At 42.8% G+C, this 16,053-nt stretch overlaps 1 protein-coding gene across 1 annotated transcript in view; it reads right to left on the reverse strand.

Annotated features, from left to right (window-relative positions):
- Positions 1-16,053, reverse strand: part of CDK5RAP2 (CDK5 regulatory subunit associated protein 2) — a gene marked incomplete at both ends in the record, with an annotated part of 167,128 nt that overhangs the window by 137,225 nt on the left and 13,850 nt on the right. The window contains 2 exons of the mRNA XM_084237826.1: positions 3,397-3,473; positions 7,408-7,518. Coding sequence (XP_084093952.1) covers positions 3,397-3,473; positions 7,408-7,518 — 188 coding nt within the window. The remainder of the gene's footprint in view (positions 1-3,396; positions 3,474-7,407; positions 7,519-16,053) is intronic.

Consider the following 16,053-nt stretch of genomic DNA (forward strand, 5'->3'; position numbering starts at 1 on the left):
GTCCCAGCCCCTACTCCCTTGGCTCGTTCTCCACCAGAATGGTCTGGAACTCACAGTGATTCACAATGATTACACCACTCAAGAGGCATTATATCTGACTGAAAGAATTCTGGACTGGAGAGGCGCTTCCTCCCTAAGTGATGGCCACAGAAGAATTCTGGACTGGAGAGGCGCTTCCTCCCTAAGTGATGGCCACAGAAGTTTCCTAGTCCTAACCACTAACCACACACACACACACACACACACACACACACACACACACACACACACACACACACACACACACACGCTTCAGCCGGCAAGCTTTGGAGAGTCACCTCCAGCACAGGCTCACTCTCCAACCCCACCCTCACCCTCCACCCACCCTTACCCCTCCATTCCCCAGTGACTACAAGCAGCCTCCCTCCTACCAACCCAGACCCACCATTTGTGTTTTATAGTCAGAGTCATATACACTGGCAAGGCGCTGACCAATTTTTAACAAGTACTAGTTTATTCGGTTTTGTTTGTGTTTTCGTTATACCAATAAAATATTTTCCCAGTAATAAATGTTCCAACTTTTCATTTATCATCTTTGTATTTTACAGTTACTGTAGCAATAAAATTTATACTCAGCAGTATGGTGCAATTTTCCTCTACTAATGGAATTATTATTTTTGCTTGTGCTTTAAAGCTACAGAGATAAAATTCACTCCCAACAGTATGTCTGCTTTTGTTTTTAATGTCCCCTGATTGTAACCGAAGGATGTCACAATGGAGAGCCGGCAAACACAGACACTCACTCAGAGGGGCCCCATTGCCAGACCAGTCCCAGTTCTGTCACTGGCGAGGGCAAGCCCCCCAATCATCTGAGCCTCAGTTTTCTTTTTACTCAGATGAGTACTGGCTGCCTCACATAACTATTGTAAAGTCAAATGCAATAAAGCACATCACTGCCAAGCATTGGTCCAACATTTGGGCCAAAGCAGGATCTCAACAAATGTTATTCCCTCTGCCTACCCTTCCGATCCTTACAGAACCTGGGCCAACAGATGAGATAGAGAGTAAGACATAAGGAGAGGAAAGGTCGAGAGAAGTTCCAGCTATCCACCCAGCATAAGAGAGAACCCTCCACACGTACCACGCTAACTACCCTTTATAACCATCTACATTTCCCCTGGATTCCAATTACAGACTTTTAGGGGGAAAGAGGGGTTTTCCTAAGACAAGTTGCCTATCTCCTCCCCATCCCCCCAAAAATAAACAACTGTAAAATTGAAAGGGGGAATTGAGAGCATTAGTAAAGATATTCTTCCATCAACAAGCACCACACTCACTCTGTCGGGCGCTGGGCAGTGAGGGGAAGAAGGAGACGCGGGGTGGACACTGAGTAATGCCATGGCAGGCCATCTGCACAGAGACTGTGCAGCAACAGCTAAGGAACCAAGGTTCATGGTCAAAGTCCTACCTACAGGCAAAGCCAACCCAGAGCCCCTGCCCTGTCCACAGCCCCACAGTCCAGTAAAGGAGGAGGATAGGCCCTGGGCCTAGAAGATGGAGAGTCATGTTAGATACAGGTCATGCCTATGGAAACAGAACATGAAATGGAGCGTTGGGCTAGAAGGCAGGGGCTTAGTCCTGATCCCATCTGAACTCTCTGGCTCAGTGGTTTAGTCATGACCCTCCCCTTCTCCAGGCTGAAATTCCCCCTCTAGAAACTGAGGGCTTCCTCAAGACTTGCCTAGCTCCTGGGATAATGGCGGACACATGTGGATGTAAAGCCATAAAACAATATGCACATAAGAACTGTCATTATATGCCAGAGAAACTTGTGAAGAGACTGAAACATGGGCTACAGTCCTTTATGCAGCGTAGGCAACAGGAAAGGCACGCAGGTTGGGCAGGCAGGGGAGACAGCAGAGGTCTGCCTGCTAATCAGCAGGAACAGAACAGTTTTAGCACGAGGGGTACCTCGGGGACAGTGTGGGTTCAGTACCAGGTGAACATCACAATAAAGAGAGTTGCATGGATTTTCTGGTTTCCCAGTTCACATGAAAGTTAAGTCTGCACTACCCTGTAGTCTATTAAGTATGTAATAGCATTATGTTTACAAACACAATGCACCGACCTTAATTAAAAAATACTTCACGGCTAAAAAAATGTTAACCATGATATAAGTCTTCATCAAGTTTACTGGTGCAATTAAAAGAGTAACATCAAAGATCACAGATCACCATAGCAGATGTGACTATAATGAAAAGGTCAACAGTACTGTGAGAATCATCAAAGTGAGCACACGCTGCTGGAAAAGTGGCACAAAGTGTGCTTCTGGACACAGGGTTGCACAAGCCCTCAACCTATTAAACAAAAACCACAGTGTCTGTGAAACACAGTAAAACGAGGCCTGCCTGCCTCTGTGACCCTTGCTGGGATCAAGAGGGGTAGGCAGCTCCCTTCCCATCTGCTCCCAAGTCCCGCTGACTCTGTTTCCTCAATGTCTTTCCAAGCTCCTCACCCCCCTGCACCAATAACCTCTCACCAAAACTACCAGCCTCCCTGTGACCACTTTTGTGCCCTCTACAAAGCAGTTTCCACTCAGCAGCCCTGAACTGCTTTCTGTTTGATGTTAGGATAAAGGTCTAAATCTCCAGTCTGGCCTGAAGACCCTGCAAGACAAGATTGACCACCCCCAACTTCTATTCTTCCAGACTGCCAACTCCCTCCCCACCCCCAACAGCTTTTTTCCACCCTTTCACTGGTCCATTTCTACTTGCTTCTCAGATTGCATCTCAAATGCTACCTCTGTGGAGCCATCTTCCCTACTATACATTATTATATTTACACACCACTACTGCTGCTGTCACTTTGAATGCTGCCTTTATTTTCCTCATAACTTTTGCCAATTTGTATTTATACATTTACTATTCCAAGTATTTTACCACCATCACCCCTTCTAGAAAGCCCCCATGAGTCTGTCTGGATTACCAACTGAAAGAGACCAGACACCAAAGATGCTTATGCAACGTATAACTCCATTTCTGTAGAGCGGGCACTCCAAGAAATGACGATCACATGGTGAGAATAGTGGTTATCTTTGTGGGAGAAGGGTAAGTTCTGCAAGCACCAAAGAGACTTCTGAGGAGATGGTTTCTGAGCTGGAGGACGGCTCCAGACACAGGTGTGTGTGTTTAGTGGAAATGCACTCTGCTGTGCCTCAGGCTCTTTTCACTTTCCTGTAAGTATGGAACACCTACAAGTTTATTGAAAAGAGTTAAACTTCCAAAAAGCCCTTTGTGGGGTCCCCAGACCCCAGCTGGAGAACAGCTGGCTTAGAAAGTATGAGGTTGCACTGCACTGGCTTCGGTGCCACCGTCAGAGGCAGAGCCATCTGCGAGCGAGACTGGAGGTGGGACTCACGAGGCTTTGATGAGCAGCTTCTCTCTGTCCTGGAGCTCCCGCTTCAGACTTTCCACCTCCACCTTGAGCTCGATGTTCTTCCAGGCAAGATGAGGAAAGAAAAGAAAGCGTGTCAGACACGGGATATATGAATGTCGACAGTGGGGAAGGGCTTTCACGCAGACTGCAAGAGCTGATCGGAACAGGCAGCTATTACATCCGAATCCTCATTAGCCTCGGGGAGTAGGGAGCAGGGAATTATTAAACACTGGTGGTCTCAATGCAAGCCCTGGATTTCTGAGACTTGGAACAATTATGTAAATTTTCCAAGCTTCTAACAGCCTGAGCATTCAAACATCGAGGCATAAATGTCATACAAGTGAGGCTGATTTAAAAATTGTTTGCCCTCCACCAAGCAAATTTACAAGCAATTCTGCAGTTTGCTTTTACCATTCCAAGGCAATTACTTCTGGTTGTTTACAATCATGCATGTGGTGGCTGTAGCAGTGGGAACGTGTTACAGCTTGCAAGAAATAAAGCATACAGACGGGTAAGTGGGAGGCCACATCACCGCCTGTCTTGTTGATGTAAGATTTCTGGGTCTTCACTCACAAATGAGCCACAACCGCAAGGGACTAGCTGACTATAAGGGACACCACTGTGTTCTCCAACCAACAGTCTTCCTCTTATCAACTGCAATGAAGGAGTCACACATGGCCTTGGGCTTATAACATACGTGAGACTCCAAACAGAATCTTTGGCAAACAGACTGCAGTGTGAACCAGTGGGGCAGGGACGGGCTTCTTAAACCTGTGCACAAATGTATCCCAGATAGAATATTACAGAATTCATGTGGTAGAGACAGGGCTCTGCATATGTGGACTGCAGAGGACTGCTATCAATCCAAGATTTCTCTGAAACTTACTCCTGTTTTTGAATAATTCATGCCAATTTCACATGCCCCCCATAATACATGTGTATTATTTTAAATAACATTTCCAGTTTCATTTACATTCTCCTTTGTGCCAGGAAGCCCTGGGGGAACATGTACCCAGGTTAAGAAGTCAGTCAAAATGGAAATCATGAGCGTAGGACCAGAAGGACATGGGTTCAAATCCCGCTTCCCCCACTTCAGGGACATTTAGCAATGGCCTGTGACGGGCCAACTGTGGCCTAAGCAGCGCCTCAAACAGGCCCTGACCTTGTGCTAGCACGGAACACAGGCTAGAAGAGCAAGCCTGCAATTGCCTGCAAATGCGCTCCTCTAGGTGAGGAAGCAGGGTTTCTCCTTTCAAATCCTTCAAGTATCAGATGAGAGACATTAAGCCCACCTGACAAGGGGGATATGAGGACAAAATGAGCTAATAAATGAGATGAGTCCAGGAGACAGGGTTCCACTGTGTTCTTTTCTTCATTTTCAACAACAGGAACTAAAGACATCATCCATGAAGCAGAACTTTTTCTAGAAAAAGCTTATCTTTACATAAAGGACACTGAGTGAGAACACACAACGCCCTCCAGTGTGAAAACTGCAGAAACAGCCTTCAAGTAGGGTAATCCTTTCCCAGATCTGGGAAGGGCAGAGAGCTTCTATGTAAAGAGTTGCTATCATATAGTCTAAGTGCTTTGCTTTCTGATGAACCAACTGGCAACCCAACCTAGGAAATTTAAAAAACAAGACTGCTATTTTTCTTTTTTTTTTTTTTTTTTAGAGGCATGTTTATTTATTTATTATATTTGTTTGTTTGTTTTGTTTATACATGCACTGGGTACAGTCAGAAGCGCGGGAGGGTGAGAGAATTCACCAGAGCCAGAGTGGGGAGCAGAGCAGGCAGAAGGACTGAAGTACACTGCTGAGGGGAGCAGCGGGTGGCAGGAGAGGTCTGCGCGCCATGTGGGACCCTCCTCCGGTGGCCGGGGAGCAGCCGGGGATCGAACCGGCGCCGCAGAGGCCGCGGGCAGCTTCGCAACCCAGCGCTCAACCACTGCGCCACCGGGGAGGCCCAAGACTGCTATTTTTCTTAAGACCAATATACATAAGTTATAAACTAATAAAACTTAAGTTATAAATTTATATACATGGCAATCATTTCTAAATCAAAAATCAAAACATCTTATAAACCTAAAACAAAATTAAAAAAAATGAAGAACCATTATTATGGGAAGATATCCAAGCTATCCTTTAGGGAAAGAAAGCAAAGTGCACAACAGAACATTCTTACAATTATGTGAACAGGAGGCTTAACACACACACATCCACTCACACATACTTGTTGGCACATATAAAGAGTTCTCTGTAGAAGGAATTAATAATAGTGGCTACATCCAGGGGAAGAGAAGACAAGGGTAGAAGAAATCTTTTCAGTGTAGGGGTCTCCCTGGTGGCGCAAGGGGTTAAGTCTCAGCACTATGATGCTATCCACAGCCACTGCAGCACGAGTTCAATCCCCGGCCAGGGAGGTGACCCACATGGTGCAGCAGACCTCTCCTGTCTCGCCCGCTGCTCCCCTCAGCAGTGTATCTCAGTACATCTGCCTGTTCTGCTCTCCATTCTGTCTCTGGTGAATCCTCTCACCCACCACATCTCTGGCCTGTACCCCTATTCTTGTATGCACAAATAAATAACTCTTTATTAAAAAAATCTTGTCAGCATATACCTTCTGTGCTTTTTCAATTTTGAGCCATGTACCCCTAAACCGAAAGCTTAAACTGAAATAAAAGTGCAGTGAAATCAAGTGATTTAATCAGACCACAGGAAACAGAGCAGTGCACTGAGGTCGGGAAAATTGGGCTCAAAATCTATCTCCATGGTAGTTATAGGCCATCAAGCAAGCAACTGGTCCTCCCCGAGCTTCAGCTTCTTCTCCTGAAAGATAAGACTAACCCCCGCTACACAGGGTAGGCCTGTGCAAATGGCCAGAGCCTGGGGGAGCAGACACTTGCCATGTCTGGGCTCCCTATCACCCTAGAAGTTCTGAGACACGTGAATACATTTCCATATAAAATATTTTAGGCTTTTCTTTAAAGTTTTGATTGTATCACTGCCCCCTTCCCAAAAGGGGGACATCCTCATAGCCTTCCCACCCCCACACAGAAGGAAAAAAAACTGTCTTGAAGGACAAAAGGCTTTTCAACTCTTGAAAAAGCCCAGAAGTACAGTACGATCTCTCTTCAAGACTGGTCCATTTAAGTTCATCTGCTGAAACTCAAGGAGAGCTCTCTTCCTTCCTTCAAAAGTTTCCACTGGTGCAAACTTCTAAAGAGAAAAGATGGAATAATTCCCAGGCCCAGGGCTAATCTAGGCGAGAAAGCCAAGAAACAGGCACTGAAATACTGTCTGTACTCATGTCCTTTCAAGAAAGCCAAGTTCGTTTTTCAACTTAGAGAACCAAGATTTGTTTTCGGGCACAGACCTCCAGGTCAAGACATCAGCTGGAAGAGACTTTTTTTTTCTGACACTTATAAGCAAGCACACAAGGAATACAGACAAGTCACAGCACAGGAAAACTGACAATCCTAACTATAAAACTCTGGGCTGCCAGTGGAAGTCTCCTTAAGACAATGTTGACAATTATGGAATACAGACTACATGCTGGGCCTTCTCATCTGTCATCTCATTTTAATCCACACAAAGAACCCTACAATGGAGGGGTTATCACTTAACTCTGGAAGCAATCCCAGAGAGCTGAGTGACCTGCCTATGGTTACACAAGTTAGTTGGTAACAGTAGGATTCAATTGCAAAGATATTCCATCATTTCCATGTCTTTGTCTACATGATAAATAATTAGAAAAAAGGCAACTGAGAGGAAGACTGAATTCTGATTTTAAGACTTCCTAAAAATTAATCTCGTATCTCTTTGCTTAATATTAAGGTCATCCTATTATCTTCATGTTCCCTGTAATAAATTCAAATTAAATGAAAGCAGTGCTATCTGTTCATGCTAACTCTGAGAACAAATATTAATCAAAATTTTGCTTGGAATGACTGAGAAAAGGCATTAGGGAGAGCAGGAAGAAGTGGGACACTCACAGTTTTATAGATGAGATCAGTGGGGCAATCGAATTCCTGCTGCATTCTTTCCTCGAGGAAATAGATGCGGAGTTTTAGGTTAAAGTTTTCTTTCTTGAGTTCAGTGATTTGCTGGAAAATAAGTATAGGAGGGTCATCAAAATAAGGTCGAAGGGATGGTGCCAACATTAATACCCACAGCTTCCAAGGCAACAAGTGCTACAAATGCTAAATATGGAGAAGGTTTACCTTTGCTACACCTGTACCAAAACAGGATGAAAGAGGAGTTATCACTACAAACTCCACAGCAATTAAAAGGACAAAACAGAGAAGAGTGCCTTCAACTCTGCACATGTAAATTGGACAAGGATGAAACAACACAATTCCTCAAAAAGCACAAATTATCAAAATTCACCAAAGAGAAAACCTGAATTACAAAAAAAATTGAATTTGTAATTGAAAAACATTCAAAATAATACTTCAGACCCAGATGATTTCAGTAGCGATTTCTACCAAATACTTAAAAGAGGAATAATACCAATGCTACACAATCTCTTCTAGAAAATAGAAGATAAAGTAATTTCCCCAGTTCATTTTATGAGAGCAGTATTACCTTGATGCCAAAACCAAACAAAACATTTCAAGAAATCCATACTGAACATGGAACACAAAAACCCTCAACTAAATTTTAGCAAATTGAAAAAAAGATTAATTACATCATGAGTAGGATTTATTCCAGGAATATGAGGTTAATTCAATATTCAAAAGTCTATCCAGATAATTCACCAAACTAAAAGATTAAAGAATAAGTGATATCAACAGACATAGGAAAAAATTTATAAAACCCAACAGCCACTCAAGATAAAAACTCAGCAAACTTGGAATTAAAGAAAACTTTCTTAATTTGCTAAAGAGCAGTTATAAAAATTCTACACATTGGAAGTACCTCAATCTGCTAAAAATGGAGTTTCCATATGATCCAGCAATCCCACTCTTAGGTATTTACCCAAAGGACACAAAAACACTAATTCAAAAGGACACCTGCACCCCTATGTTTATTGCCGCACTATTTACAATAGCTAAGCTTTGGAAACAACCCAAATGCCCAAAAATAGATGATTGGATCAAGAAGATGTGGTACATATACACAATGGATATTATCAGCAATCAAAAAAAGATAAACTCATGCCATTTGCACCAACATGGATGGAACTGGAAGGGATCATGCTCAGTGAAATAAGCCAGAAAGAAAAAGAAAAATACTGGATGGTCTCATTATAGCACGAATTTAGAAAACCTCAATAAGGGATCGGGAAAAAGACTAATTATAATAAAGTAAAAATCAAAATCAATAGGCAACTATAAACCAGAAACATACTACAGGAGCGGGGGGAGGAAGTAGGATCAAAACAAGGGGGGGTGGGAATTTTACGGGGACAATAACTAAGATGAAAATGCCTACATTGTACAAAAATGAAAAATGATGTAAAAAATATATAAAATAATTTTTTTTAAATCCACACATTTATAAGAAATATAGCAATAATTAAAGATGAGAAGCTGACTGTCACTCTCCCACCACTAAGAATAAGAAAAGGATACCTCTCACAATTTCTATTCTACACTGTATTTGAAGCCCTAAACAGTACACTAACACAGGGAAAGAAATTAAAGGCATTAGATGGGACAACAAGAAATAAAACCATCCTTACTTGAAGATGATATGATTGTCTGCATAAAATTTCAAAAAGTTTCTAGAATGTGTGAGTTTAGCAAAATCAACCTGCAAATATCAATCATATACTAGCAACAAAGAATTAGAAACTGAATATTTTATTTTTTTAAATAAATTTTATTTTTATATTCCCCATACAATTGCAATCCCCTTATTTTGACCCCAATCCCTCCCCTCCCCGCCCCCCACCCCCCAAAGAGTGTCTCTGGTTCATAGTTTTTTGTTGATTTTGATTTTCACTTTCTTATAATTATTCATTTTCCTGGTCCCTTATTTAAGTTTTCTAGATTCCTGCTATGAGTGAGACCATCCAGTATTTTTCTCTTTCTTTCTGGCTTATTTCGCTGAGCATGGTCCCTTCCAGCGCCATCCATGTTGCTGCAAATTGCATGTGAAACTGAATATTTTAAATATCATTTAGTACACCTCCAAAAATGAAATTCCAGGTATAAATCTAATAAAACATGTATACTTAAAACCACAAAATGTTGGTGAGATCAAGAAAACCTAAATAAGTGAAAAGGCTTACCAAATTCAAGGATCAAAAGATTTACCACAATAAAGATACCATATCTCTTCTAATTGATCTAAAGATTTAATAAATCTCAAAAAAAAAAAATACAGCAGGCTTTTTTGTAGCTAGAAACAAGTTGATTCTAGCATTTATTTGGAACAGTAAAAGGACTAGATGAGTGAAAATAATTTTGAAAAACAATCCAACAAAACACAGTACAGAAATGAACTCATACAATTATAACCAACTGATTTTTGACAAAAGTACATTTGTCAAAAAAAAAAAAATGAACCTTGATCTAAACCTCACACTTGAAATAAGAGTTAACTCAAATTAGATCACATTTCTAAATATAAAACGTAAAACTATTAACTTTGAGAAAACCATGTAGAGGGAAATCTTTGGTACTAGTTCTTAGCTACAACAAGGCATGATTCATTTAAAAAATACATTTTTAATATATCATCAAAAGTTAAAACATTTGCATTGAAAATAACATTAAAAGAACAAAAGGGCAAGCCACATACTGAGAGAAAATATCTGTAAATCACTATCCAATACAGGAATTGTACCTAGAGTACACAAATAACTCTCCAAATATAACTAAGAAAACAACCCAATTTAAAAAAAAAAAAAAAAAACCTGGCCAAAGATTTGAAAAGAAACTTCACTATGGAAGATACAAAGATGACAGATAAGCACAAGAAAACATTCTCACTAACTTTAGTCATTAAGAAAATACAAATTAAAACTACAATAAGATACCACTGTACAACCATAAGAATGGCTAAAAAAAAATTTAATTTGCAATCCCACATGCTGATGAGCATATGAAACCATCAGAATTCTCATACTTTGCTGACAGGAATGCAAAATGGCACAACCATTCTGGAAAAGATTGTGGCGCTTCTTACAAAAAAGCTATACTTACCACATGACTCAGCAATTCACCCCTAAGTATTTACTCGAGAGAAATGAAAAACCATGCTCACTAAAAACCTGGAAAGGAATGTTTACTACAGCTGTATTAATAATTGCCAGAACTGGAAAGTACCCAACCTCCTTCATTCAAAGGGTGAGTGGAGTGTACATCCTGGGACGGAATACCGCTCAGCTACTTTGCACACATAACATGAATGAATTTCAAAGGCATTACAGAGAGGGAAAGAAGCTGGCCTCAAAAGACTGCAGTGCCTGATTCCATTTATAAGACATCTGAAAAAAGCAAAATAATAGGGATAGAAAAACAGAACATTAGCTGCCAGAGGTTTGGGATGAAGAGAGGGTTTGACCACAAAGAGACAACATACGAGAATATTTTCACATTATGGAACTACCGCATATTCTGATTGTGGCAAGGGTGACATGGACCTAGAAATATGCACAGATACAGGAAAAAAGAAACCTCTTGGGCCTCCCTGGTGGCACAAGGGGTTAAGACGCAACCAATGAAGCTTCTACAGCCTCTGCTGCACGAGCTCGATCCCCAGGCCGACCAGGCGCAGCAGACCTCTCCTGACTCACCCACTGCTCCCCTCAGCAGTGTACTTTGGTCAATCTGCCTGTTCTGTTCCCCATTCTGTCTCTGGTGAATCCTCTCACACACACACACCCCCTACCTCTGGCCTATACCCCAGCTCTTGTATGCATAAATAATCTTTAAAAAAAAAAAAAGAAACTTCTTGATTCTGACAGAGGCTATAAGACAGCATCCATTTGTCAAAACTCATCCACCACTTTAAATTGGGGAATTTTATTTTATATAAATTGTATCTCAATAAAGTTGATTTAGAAACAACAAAATGAAATATAGCAAAATTATCAACAGCTATCCTTGAATGCTAATATATCCCTAATAAATACATTCACCAGTTTTTTTTTCAGCATTCTAAAAAAAAAAAATTGGCTATGGCATATACTCTTCTTACATGTTTTGATTTCTGAATAAGAGAAAATGATAAGCACACTCGACATTAAGTATATTTCAAACTGTCTGCTCTTGGCCCCTTGTTAACTTCTGTGTTCAATTTTGTGGCAATAAGAACAGCACCAGAAACAATTGGTAGGTTCATTAAAGCCTCCTTTCAAATGTTTTAAGGAAACTGCACATCAAATATTCATTCAAACAAAAGTCTACCCTGCCAGATGCTTACAATAAAGAGAAACCTTATGCTATCACTAAGCTCCCAATAAAATATTTATGGAGGTTGTTTAGAATGCCCACACTATACACTGCCAAAACTCTTAGCAAAAAAAAAAAAAAAACAAACTCTTAGCAACACTTGAAAGAATATTTGTCCTATTTATAGGTACAGGAGCTTTTAAGAAAAATGAGAGAAAGATAAGTAAGACTTGGGAAGGTCACTATAAACACCACAGGGCCAGATGAACAAAAATGAGTAATGCTAGATACAGGCAGCACCATCTCCCCCAGCCATGCCTGTGTCAATGTGTGTAGTGCTTGAGAGCGCTTCTCTCATAAAGTTTTCTCTGACTACCACCATAAGGCTGGGCTGGGGCCCCTTCCAGATATCCCCACACACTCTCTACTTTCCTGATTGCCACACTCCCTTGTACAGGAGGGTCACTTGTTTTTCTACCCTCTAAGAGACCAGGAACATATCTATACTGTACTTTTTGTCTAGAAGAGACATTGCTAAATTAATATGACTGAGTGAAAGGTGGGTAGACACATTTAAGAATTTTTTGGAAAGCAGTGTAACGAAGAGTGGGCCACAGGTTTCTAAGTCAGAGAGATCTGGTTCATGATACTCCACTGTTCTGTTTTTTTTTTCCCCATTCCTTCTAGAATCCCTCCAAGGCCACAAAATGCCATGTGATCTGGCCCCCACCTGCCACTCGAGTCTCACGGTATATCCTGCAGCAACTGCCAAGCTGGTTCAGTCCCATCCTTTCATCTCAAGTCAGGTCACTGCTCAGAGAGGCCCTTCCTACTACCTTTCCCAGAGATTCCCACCTTGACCACTTCTGCCAGGTCACTCAAACACAGAACTACTTGTTAGGATTTTTGACAACATGTATTTATCTTCATTTACACATTCAGTATTTACTATCAGGTTTATTATATGAATACAATTTACTTCTGGAGGGCAGGGACATTATCTAGCTGTCGCTGAGCTGCTGGCCTGAGGTTTATCGCTGTACCTGCAAGACAGAAGACAATCAACATCTATCAAATGAATGACGAAAGGAGGGGATGAGTACGGTCCAGACTACTGACTAGCTGGATGACCTTAGTCAAGTCCATTTCCTTATAGGCTACTATTAGGATTAAAAAAATTAGAATGTATAATATTATGCCCGGCACAACATGAAACCTAAAACATACTAATAATCTTCTTTCTCATCTGTACTTTCCTGTTAAGAGACACAAGTTTAAGGGGAAAAAATACGAGTTGGAAAAACTGAAACCAGCTTCCCATACCATGGGAATAAATACCCCCCAATATAAAACCCACCAAATATGACTTGGAAACTTAATGCTCAAAAGTAAGCATGGGAATCATGTGGGAAACATCCCCACATGATTATTGGGTGTTGATCTCCGAAGATGGAGCGGGGCCCCAGCTCAGCAGCGGGGCAGATTCTGAAGGAGCTTGCTACTCAGCCATTCTGGCTTCCTCACTGCCCCTACAATTGGCATAGTCGGCAGGATGATCCATGCAGACAGGTATGGAGCCCTCCAAAGACCTGGAGGGACTGAGGAGTAGCAGACCAAAAGCCTGTGACGGTGCTGGAGGCATCATGGTGGCACAGGAGGTGGACAAGGTCCGGGAGCTACGGAACAAGATCTCGTGTGAAGGAGACGGCCCAAGAGGACCAGCCAACGGCCCCTGAGGCAGCAGAATCGTCGGGGAAGAGAGGACCACGATTCAGAGTTTGCCAGTGCTGATGTAGGGAGAAGCCTGATGGACTTGGGCTGATGGACTTGGACTGATGAACTTGGACTGACAATCCCACCAGAAGGCAGAGGAACTTTGGCAAGTTAATGTTGTTTTGGGACCCTGGGGGAAGATTATACACCCCCAGAGATGGGAATCTGGGGGTGGCCAGTGGGCCTTGGTGGCCAAAAGCAGCTGGTGTATTGCCCAGCAGCTAAGCAGAAGAGAAAAGCCAACTGAGAAGGCAAAAGCTGGTACTGATGCTAAGTTTGGGAAGCCCTGAGTGGCTGTTAAGCATTAAGCAAGCTAAGGCCAGTGAGTCTCGTAAAATCACCTGTGGGTGATTCCCTGCTCGTTGTCGAGTGAGGGTGAGGAGCTGAGGAACCCATCCTTGGGGGACGGGTGGGGAACACGGCTTGGGGTGGAGCCTAAGCCGAAGAGGGGACCCAAGAGAGGCCGCATGTGCAGTTTGGATCCCCGACCCATGTGCTTGTGCAGTGGGTTGGCCTGAGTGCAGGGGTCTGCGTGTCGCACTGGTGGTTATGAAAGCTGAGTATTGGAGCGACAGCAGACAGAAACTGCTGCACCTCCCCCTGCAGTGACCTTTAGGGTTAACCGTCCCTAGGTCCAGCTGGGCAACCAGCGCGCAGGGGGAGAACAGCAAAACCCTACATACCTGCTGCACCTCCCCCAGCAGCGACCTTTAGGAATGGCTTTCGCCACGGTCCCTAGGTCCGGCTGGGCAACCAGGGAGCAGGGGGAGAACAGCATAACACCCTGAAGCAGAGAAAGTGCAGTGGAAGTTTCCTGAAAAGGCAGAAGCTTATCAAAAGATAACAACCACCAGGAACCACTACAAGAATGCTAAAAATCTTAACCCGTCTTTCTAGAACTACAAACTTTAATCCCTTATTTGTCTTTCTAAACTTCCTTCTTTCTTCTATAAAAGTCATTGCTTGTTATGTAGATCACCTCCCTGATGGTGATAGACTGAGCCCATGAGCAAGCTGATTTCATTGATATTCATTGTCCTTGTGCCTTTGGAAAACATATATATATTGGTCACAAACTCAAAGAAAATTACACTCAGATTTTCACTCTTGAAGTGTGTCTGTTTGTCATTTCTTTCACCGACGCCCTGACCACCCTGCACGCTTCTCTCAACCCTGAGGTGGCCTCATCGTCTACTGCTGTGCTGGTCCGCGGCAAGAAACACTGAGGGATGGCAATTACCCCAACAATATTGAATCGCCAATCCCAGAGTGAGTGGGGGTGGATGCGGTGTGTGGCTTGTAGACAAGACTACAGCCAGAGAAGGCCAGGAAGCCTGAGGGCTCCTGGTGTGTTCTAGTAGATGCCGTGAGTGGTTCCCCTCCCTCATATGAGCAGTGCCTTCAGCAGCAGATTTGGTGGCTCATCTGCTGGTGCCAATAATTGTCTTTTGCCGCTAGGTTGGTGCCCTGCCTGCAATTATTTGTGTTCTGTTGTATTTTACATATTTTGTTGTTCTATTGTGATGTATATTATTTGTTTTTGTGGGCCATGGCTGCAGTTTTCTATTGCCAAGAGAAACATATGTAACTTATACAGACAATATGGCAGAAAACTCTGAGGGGGTGGACTGTAGGGTAAGGTAAAAAGTATCAGGCTTTTCTGCCCTCCCGCCATCAGGATAGATGATGGAACCCTGCAGTCCTGAATGCATGCCTAATGGCAGGCACCTGGAATAGGGTATGGGCATATGTAGATGGGATTCACTTGGGCTAAGACTGGGCTTTTAAGGGTGGCGGCACAGGGACACCAGCAGGAGCAGAGAAGCTGAGAGAGAAGCAGAAGCTGAGAGAAGAAGAGAAGCAGAGAGAATGCCAGAGAGCCCAGATAGAGTGAGGATTTGCTGGGGACTGGGAGGACTGCCAGCCTCCCGGCCCTCCAGCACCCCTGCCTGCCAAGTGCTTGGTAAATCTAAATAAAAACCTGCAAAAGCCATGAGGACTCTGACTCCTCCTTTATCCAGTCTGCTGGATCAGAAAACCTGCACTGTGTCCCTTCCTGCCATTACACTCACACTCACACTCCCTGACTTAAGCGTCACCTAGCCTAGCACACCATTAAAAAGGGAAGTGAAACAAAACCCAACAACATAAAGAAAGAATCAGGGCAATTCCAACCAGGCGTGCCCCAACCGAAATAGAAGAGAGGTATCCAGCACGCAATCAGTTTCCGTGGCGTGCAAGAAGGGCTTCCAAAATCAAAGATCACCACTAGATGAGAGGCAGAAGCCCTGAGTTCAGCAGAAATGGACTAAATTCTCCAGGCTGCCACTCGTGAGCTGGGTGATCTTAGGGAAATTATTTAATTAATACCTTTGAGCCACGGTCAGCTCATCTACAAAATGAGAATAAAACTCAGTTACTTCATAGGGCTGCTGTGACAACTAAATGAGCTAAAGCACCTGGCAGAGCCTAGCATTGAATGAGCAGTAAACACAGGATAATTGTCAAAAAGAATCTAATTCT

The sequence above is a fragment of the Talpa europaea genome (genome assembly GCF_964194135.1).
Source record: "Talpa europaea genome assembly, chromosome: 7".
In the NCBI taxonomy this organism is placed as follows: Eukaryota; Metazoa; Chordata; class Mammalia; order Eulipotyphla; family Talpidae; genus Talpa; species Talpa europaea.